This window comes from Triplophysa dalaica, chromosome 7 (assembly GCF_015846415.1).
Source record: "Triplophysa dalaica isolate WHDGS20190420 chromosome 7, ASM1584641v1, whole genome shotgun sequence".
In the NCBI taxonomy this organism is placed as follows: domain Eukaryota; kingdom Metazoa; phylum Chordata; class Actinopteri; order Cypriniformes; family Nemacheilidae; genus Triplophysa; species Triplophysa dalaica.
In genome coordinates, this window is record NC_079548.1 from 7040744 (window position 1) to 7050145 (window position 9402).

Consider the following 9402-nt stretch of genomic DNA (forward strand, 5'->3'; position numbering starts at 1 on the left):
GCAATCAGATCGTCCTGCACACAGTATCAATGATGCTTATAAGAATTTTGACATAACATGCAGCAGGAGGATCAGCTTTTAAAGTGCCGGCCAACTGTCAGAGAAGGATTTGACATGCGGTTACTCCCAGAGCGCAGAGCTTGTGTGATCCATGGCATCATTAAATCAGCTTGTTCACTGGTGTATGTGGAGAGACTGGTCCCTGGTGTGAATTCATTCATTTGTGGCTTTTTCATCTTTTCACAGTTGCACAACAGATGCACATATAGGGCTAACCCAAAGCACAAACAACCCAGATTACTAATAAGTAAAATTAATTAGATATAATGATTTAGTGCTTAGTATTTCTGCCGAATACAGCAGAAATAACAAAACATTTCTATATAAAAAGAATAATCAAATTATTATTATTATTAAGAGTCCATGTTCGGTACAACATACTAAGGAACTCCTACATTGCATACTGTCTTTAGTTTTTTTTAAAGTAAACATGTCATTATTATGGAAGCCCAGTTCCGTCAAATTAAACAGTGCTTCGACAAATCATGATTGTAAGAATGTCATTATTATGATATTATTTACATTTTACATTTTAGTCATTTGGCAGACGCTTTTATCCAAAGCGACTTACAGTGCACTTATTACAGGGACAATCCCCCTGGAGCAACATGGAGTAAAGTGTCTTGCTCAAGGACACACTAGTGGTGGCTGCTGGGATCGAACCAGCAACCTTTGATTTACCAGTTGGGTGGTTTAACCCACTAGACCACCATCTCCATATTATGATGACTTTTTATCTCAAAATGAATGCTCATTATTTTAAACTTTTCGGTAACACTTTATAATAACTGCACGCTATGAATCATTAGTTAAGCATCAGTACATAGTTAATTAATCATTTATGAAGCATTGGCCCCACATTAATAGACATTAGTAAGCAGTTTATAAATACAGCTATAAATGCTTTGTTCTTGGTTGATAAGCATGTATATAATATGCTTACTAATCAAATTTTCATACTTTATTAAGGATGAATTCATCATTTCTAAATTAAGGATTACATTACTTACAAACCAGTTAGTTAGGAGTTGTCAGTGGTTCATGAGATCATTTAGAAAGTGTAAGTAAATGATTAATAAACTCTTTGAATGCACATTTATACATTTTATTATTCTGACATATAGTAACAGTTACTTAATTTGTTAATAAATGCTTTTTTAACACACATTGTGCTGTAATTCATGATTAATTAAGGTAGTTATAAAACATTTACTAGTTGTCAGTTAACTATTTTTTGTGAGCTCATCTAAAGTGAGGACTGTGTATGCCTTGTAAAGCATTTACAAATGATAGTTGCATATCACTTCACAGTTTTTCTGGAGGTGTGCAGGAATTACATTTTTTCAGAAGTTTATTTTTCATTTTATATCAATTCATTTAATGTTAATTTATATGTTTGGTGGTACAATTTTAATTTTGCAGAGGTTTATTTTTTATTTAACATTAAATCGCGTTATATTCATTAATATGTACAGTTGTACAGTTTAATTTCTTGAAATAAATATTTCTATGTTCTGTATCCCTCTTTGTTGTGTTTTTCCTATTTCTGTTTAGAAGATAACTGATCCTTTAACTCTCATTTGTAAACGCTTTACAAGGCATAAATAGTCCTCACTTTAGATGAGCTCACAAAAATAGTTAACTGACAACTAGTAAATGTTTTATAACTACCTTAATTGATCATGAATTACAGCAGGAATGTGTGTTAAAAAAGCATTTATTAACAAATTAAGTAACTGTTACTATATGTCAGAATAATAAGATGTATAAATGTGCATTCAAAGAGTTTATTAATCATTTACTTACACTTTTTAAATGATCTCATGAACCACTGACAACTCCTAACTAACTGGTTTGTAAGTAATGTAATCCTTAATTTAGAAATGATGAATTCATCCTTAATAAAGTATGAAAATTTGATTATTAAGCATATTATATACATGCTTATCAACCAAGAACAAAGCATTTGTAGCTGTATTTATAAACTGCTTACTAATGTCTATTAATGTGGGGCCAATGCTTCATAAATGATTAATTAACTATGTACTGATGCTTAACTAATGATTCATAGCGTGCAGTTATTATAAAGTGTTACCAACTTTTCTCATGTATGTCATGTATTCAAATAATTTGGATTTAGCAATGCAGGATTATTTTTGATGGAATTACGCTAATACAATATGTTCATCACACTGTATGTGATGAAATCCATCTGGAAGGCTAAATGTTGAATTCCTTTTTAATTCTTTAAAGTTGCATGTTGCGGTTGCATTTGTTAAAAATGTAAAACGTCTTTTTAGAAGATACTTTAAGGAAGCTAAGAAAAAGATAGTTTGACTTTAGGTACATCCACACTGATCTCAAGCAAATTTGAAACTAAATTGGCACAAAAGCAGATTGTAGCAAAACGTATGAATGACATTATTCAAAGTCATACGAATTTGCCACCATCCGAATTACGTTGAGATTATTTTGGTCAATCTGACACACATGCTCTGTTATTCAAATGATACTGGGGTATTGAATCCGTACTCTTTTGTTAGTTTAAGTCCTAAAGTATGTATAAAGATGATGGAGTAAATAAGAGCTGTGAAAAAGATTTGCAGAAGCTCCTTGAACTCCTTATCTTCAGAAATGTTATTTTTAGGGAGACTTTACACATCCTGTGCAGTATCCTACTATTACATTCTTAACTGAGCCAGTGGTGTTTCATTAGGTATGCAACCAAATACATGAAAAAAAGAAAACCAAATGGCTCATTAAACCTCATTAAAAATGACCAATGAATCTGTCTGCGAGCCCAATATAATTGCATATCATTCATCTAAATTCTAGAAAGCATCATATTTAAAAGTACTTTAATGGAGAAGGTCTAACCAACTCCCAAGAACACAGATTCATCCTGTCATCCTGTATATTAATACTTTATGTGTCACAATGCTAGACGTCAAGCTCAGAAACATACTGTATTAAATATTTAAAGCTCTTTCTTTTTTTACCCTACATCTTGTGAATTGTCTCACCTAATTATTTACTCCTGTTGCGATCCTCCTTCCCGACTCTTTCTCTATCTTTCACATTGACTGTTTTATCATTTTAGATTTAGATGGAACTGCTGCAGTCTAGCAATAAAGGTAACCTTGTGTCTGATACTTGACAGCTCTCTACGTCCAGTCTAAATAATACATTTATGCACACAAAATCATTGCACACAGCTGTAAGAAATAAATATAACAAATATCCACACACGGAAAGGGAAAATATTGGAGGCACTCTGATGCTTCACAAACTCACTCAGAAAGCTCAACAATGAATATTTTATTCAGCCCTAGAGAGTGAAAGAGGGAGAATAAATTCTTAAAGAAACCACAACAATTCTAACATACAAAAAAGTACTTGAGGCGGGGATATTTTGTAAATATAGACACAGTTAAAGGATTATGGAAGCAGTTATTCTGTTTTCACCTTTAATGCTCTTGTGATTGCATGAAATTGTAAAATAATTCAGGATACACTTTTTAAAAACATTTCTATATGTTAAGCAAATAAATATTTCCGTTAACAGATCAAATCTATGGCATGTAAACTTAGTGTAACAGTTGAGCATTGGGTAATGTACAGTAATATAAAAATGAATAGTTCACACCAAAATGAAAATTCGGTCATCATTTAAAAACCTGTCTGACTTTCTTCTGCAGAACACAAAAGATATTTTGAAGAATGTTAGTACCCAAAAAGCGCTGTACCCATTGACTTGCAGGGGTTTTGGGTCCATACAATAGAAGTAAATGTACTTGCATTGTTCAGTTACAAACATTCTTCAAAATATCTTCTTTTGTTAATTGCGGAAGAGTGAAAGTCATACAGATTTGAAATGAATAGAGGGTGAGTAAATGACAGGGGCGGCGTTTGCGTATACACTAGCATTCACAGTTACTTTGGAATGTCGTTGTTGTATGGCCAGAGGAAATTTTGGCATACCCTAGGTTTTGGTGAAACGCCGCCACTGGTAAATGTAGAATTATATTTTTTTTGGTGAACTATACCTTAAAAAAAACATGAAGAGAGCAGCAGGCTCATTCTTCTCAATGGTTGTCTGACACAGGAATACACTTATGAGAACCCTATGCATTAATAAAATACAATAATAATAAAATACTAATAAAAAAATAAAAATTGCAATAATAATAAAATAAATTGTCCCATATTTAAGATTCACCATTAAAGATTGCCTTTAAATAAGCATTTAAATGATCATAATGAAATAACGACATTGGGTTATGATGTATTTTCAACATTTCCAGCAAGCGCAAAATGGGCCTTACTATTCACACCTTTAAATAATATTAACAGTGTTTTGTGTCATAAACTGTTACCTTTCATTCATCAATCAGCATCCGGTTCGGCAGCCAACCATTTCATAAAAGGATATTAGCATGTGTAAATTCTGACTGCAAAAGAGATAGAAAAATCAAGGAAGGTGTGGAAATCTACATTCATTCCCCAATCCCACTTTCATTCCCACTGCTACACTTCTCACAACCCACCCGCTTGCCATCACACGTTGAAACACACAGAGTTATGTAATCTGTGTAATCCCTCTGCCTTTTCATTTGAACACTCACGATCACATGATTCCTTCACTCTTGTTCTCCATCAATCACTTCACTTTAGCACCATCATTTCCCAGCAGTTACTTTTCCAAGAACATTTGATCCTGTTCCATTTGACAAATTAATTTCAACCCAAAGCCATCTAATCTTTCTTGTGTGTTTGGGTGCTACACTGTATTATGCTTTAACCAGTCAGGTGGGAGGTTTTCCTTACTGTATTCCTAACTGCCTGATTCTGGCTCGAATACCCTTTCCCGCTGCGTCTCTCTGCGGGATGTTCCTTGTCAGCAGAATGTCAGGCAGATCCTGCAGTCCCCCGGAGACAGCCAAGCTGTTAATGATGAGTGAGAGCCAGAGACACATAGCACCAACTCACTCACTCACTGATCTGAGCTCAGTTCATCCAAAATACAGAGAGGGAGGGAGACGAAAACAGAAACAGAAGAGGAAATGCAGCATGTCTGGACAAGCATCCAATCTAAATAAAGAAGGTGATGGATTGATGGAGCAGACAAATATAAGAAAGAAGAAACAAAAGCCTGCTACAAGAAAAGTCTGTTGTAAATAAGGCATGAGGGTTTTTTCACTTTTCAATACATGCAAAACAAATCTCACAATAATTGACATTTACACAGTCACTTTATCGAATAAACAGAAATTAATTTGATGTTCATGTAAATAGGCTTGAAAGTTTACAGTTCAACACTTCATGACAGTTTTGGACTAAAGATATATTCAAGTTTTGATCTTCAAATATCACAACAGTCTCACAGATTGTATTTAAAGTTTATTTCTCCAAACAGAGGAATTATTGCACAGAAAGATCAGAATCATAAAAAAACATAACTTTTAAGGCCTTTTCATTTTTCAGCATTGTTGGAACATTAAGAGGAAACATACTGATGAAAACAAACGGAATTTGACCACATATAAGGTCAAAAGTACTATTCAAATGTTTTGTAGGACGGTGTTCACAAATATTGGCATGTTCCTTATGTATTTAGCTGGAAATAATCAATGACCATATTCTCTACATAACATCCAATTAACTGGGGTAGTTTATGGTATCTGCTTCAGCAGTAATTACACCCGAAAATTTGATTTCTTCTTATGAGTGTGTTCGCTAGGAACTAGTGGCTACGTAATTGTATTTATGTCAATCATTTCAAACATGCTTCGGTAAACCAAATAGTGCAGTAATTACAGTATTAAATGATACGTTTTTTATACTTATCAGTGGTTAAAAACTGCATATTCTGTAAAGAGATGTATTGTAGATTCAAACTGAAATTTAATTACTACTCATCCTTGGAGGTTTGTCAGGTAATTTGGCAAGAAACATTCTGGAGGTAGGAAAAGTAAAATCACCAAGCATCACCTGGAAAACAGTTACCAGCTGAATATGACTGAAGACGAGTAATTGTTCAGTTAGTACAGCCATATTTTGCAATGTGTAAAATGGTAACAGTAAAATACAAGTTTCAGTAGATATGAATCTCATGGCTACAAAAAGAACGATAAAAAGTTAAGATTGCATAACTACAGAACCTTTAGAAATCAAACGTAAAAATCTGTAAACTTGACATTGTGTAGAACTCACTCTTGGAAATGCTGGTTGTGTTAAGGGAGAGAACTGAAAGAGCATATTCCCAGGGTGAGAATGAAAAAAAAATCTGAATCATCTCAAACAGGTGGCAGGGCAACCCAGTAAGAATAAATTACAATTATTGCCATAGAATGCCTGCGGTTTCAAGCATAGATTCGGCATTTTCACTATTTACAAAACTCAAACAGACAAGCCTATCCAGAGATCATTTTGCAGTGGTCATTTGCTATGTAGTTTAGTTTCATTCAAAACACAAAAGGAAATAAATTCACTATGCAACTCTGCAAATCCTTTTTTTCTTTGGAAGAATAAGAATTTATGAATCATGCATTGTAAATAAAGATGTAAATTGTAATCATGAAAATTCGAATTAAAACCTGAGAAAGAGTGATCTGTTGAGAGCAGATGTGCCCAGGAATGTGGATCCTTCTTTCTTAGTACCCCTCATGCACCTTTTCACACGGCTGGACACACACATCAAATATAGGGCTGCATAGTTAAGACAGGCCTGTGAGTATATATATCCCACAGTGGCAACTGTGTGGCCAGGAGATGACATCAGGAACACTTCCACACACACACAGCAAGACTTCCCCCAAAGAACATGTACAGCAGGTTCTTGATTTCATGAGTCACCTCGAACCCAAAACCTTCACCAATGACCACATGCCACGAATTGCCAAACTTCTTATCCATGGACTCCTTAATCATCCTGGCAGCATTCTGGAAAAAAGTAGTTTGTACGAGAGGGGGAGACAGAGAGAGGAAGATGAAATCATGTAGGCTAGGAGAACAGTCCAGATGGCCAGACTACAAGTGTGTGAACAGTACTGACTATGAACCAGACAGAATAACACACTCCACCCCCACCTGTGTGACCAGGGGAGCACATTTATCTGACAGCCTGCATTTCATAACACAATCATCCACTCACATACACCTGACTTACCTCATTGTTGGTGGCAAATTTCTCACAGGCTGTGACACACAGCTCCATGGTCTCCACTCGCATCTCTTCAGGCATGTCTGTGTGCTGTGCACAAAACCAACAGATCACAACAACGCTCATACATGATGGAAAAGAACGGCTAAAATGTCATACTTTGAAAAGAAAGGGGAGCCGTTTGAGTAATGAAGGTCACAGCTACACTCACCCTGATGAGAGGAAAGCTGTGTAGTCTTTTGTAGTCTGCCTCTTCTTTTTTACCATCTACAGTTTCCGCCATCCCTGCCCTTCACTGAAAGAGAGCCATTAGTCCTTAAAAATCTAAATATCAGGTCAAATCTCTCACCCGATGAGTTCTCATTGAACAGTTAATATATGAAACACTGCCTATGAAAGGTCATTTTTTTGGAGATGTATTGTTTCCTACACTAAATTATGTGACTATGACATAATATAAATAACATTCTGTGAAAATAATCTCGATATCTTTCATATTGACTGAGTAAGGTCACGTCAAAGATTTAAATCATAGCGAAAATAGTGATTCTCCTCAAACTTTGAGTCTTCATTATCTGTAAACATCTTACATTTCAGATTCTTGGCTGAACGATAAAAGCAAAGATGTATTTTGTCCATGAACATTAAACACACATATAAACTGCAATAGTTAAAGTTCTCCTGTGTTGCCTTTATCATATATTGTAAAATACGACACTTGTCCAAAAGATCAATGAGCATAAATATAGCATTTAAATCTATTTGAATATTGATTTAAATGGATTAACACAAAAACAAAACAGAGTTTGCAAGCTGAAGTAGCAATACAGCTCTAAACTACCAAACAATTCAAAAGAAATAAAAAAAACTATCAAAAAGCACGTTTAATCTGCAGTGCATCAATGAGTTAATGTAAAAATGTAATTATCAACAGACAAACACGTGTGTTGTAAGTGTTTGTTTTTAGCATTTCAGTGCTAATGTTAGCTTAAACGCTAACTCCCGTTCGACCTGCTTTATATCTCATTATAGACGGATACATGAAGAAAATATTAATGTAATTTATAACGAGCATCTGTAACAAGTAAGTTTAAAGACATTTAATCACCGTTCTGCAGCGTTGTGGAACAATACCCTTCTCCTCTGATGTTGTCATGGAGATGCACCGGGCCGGCCTGGGCAGCATCCGAACCACGTGACTTCGTCACTTCCTCCCTCGTCTGTCGTAGGCTGGAGAAGGAGGGCTTTTGATGGTAGTGGCTCCAAAGCTATTGGTGGCTGTCTCTGAACTGAACCTCGGAGTATGTTACCTTTTAATTACTAAACATAAATTTAAGGCTAACGTTACTTAACCAACACTTTTGTGAGAAGAATCAGCCCTTTCATCACTTTCTCTTGAATTGGCAAAGTGTGTTTTTGTGTCAAAATAAGGTCTTGGTGTGTTACGCACATCTGCCTGTAAACATTTGCTGGTGTTACAGATTTTAATGGCATTAAGCTTTTCACCCATAAATTGTGTGAGAAAGTGAGGACAGAGGGGTAATCCCAATGGGAATTATGACATTTGCTATTAGAAATATTAGAGGCACACCTAAAAACCTCTTTGTATATTTTCACTTCTAATTCATACAGGATTTATACATGTATTATACAGAATAATTTTCTCTAAAGCTGCTTTGAAGCATGTGTTTTGTAAAAATCCAAGTAAATTGTAATAGATCCGAATAAAAGTCCCTACACTTTGTTAAAGCCAGGACCAATAAACCAAGGTTTGGAGCAGAAAAAAAAACATTTCATTCTAGGCCTGTCTAAACCTAGACTGATGGACTTTGTGTTTCTTTAGACACTAGTGGCCAGCTGTCAGATTTTTGTATTGCTGAATGTGTGGCTGATATAGTGCACACTGCTCTTAAAAAGATAAAGGACTGGTGACATTGAAATCCTCTGTAAGTGAAGATCACATGGTAAGAAACAAAAATGCCACTGAAAAAATCAATTCCAGAAGGGGGATTTATAAAAAAAGATTCTAATATTTTATGTTTACAAGAATTCATTCAAACAAATCTGATCAGGTTTATTAACTCAGAAACTAGAAAAGATACAGAAAATGGCTCACATGTCTGTGATTGTGTTTTGGTCCACGTGCAAATGTAATTCAGCAGGCTGTTGTCAGCCCCCAC

At 35.0% G+C, this 9402-nt stretch overlaps 1 protein-coding gene across 1 annotated transcript; it reads right to left on the reverse strand.

Annotated features, from left to right (window-relative positions):
* Positions 1–5440: 5440 nt before the first annotated feature.
* dnal4a (dynein, axonemal, light chain 4a) lies at positions 5441–8458 on the reverse strand. Its single transcript, XM_056753115.1, has 4 exons — positions 8331–8458; positions 7434–7517; positions 7229–7312; positions 5441–7002 (listed from the first exon to the last, which is right to left on the reverse strand). Exons 2-4 carry the CDS (start codon positions 7503–7505, stop codon positions 6838–6840), a joined length of 321 nt encoding a protein of 106 aa, XP_056609093.1. The 5' UTR covers positions 7506–7517; positions 8331–8458; the 3' UTR covers positions 5441–6837.
* Between the last annotated feature and the right edge of the window lie 944 nt (positions 8459–9402).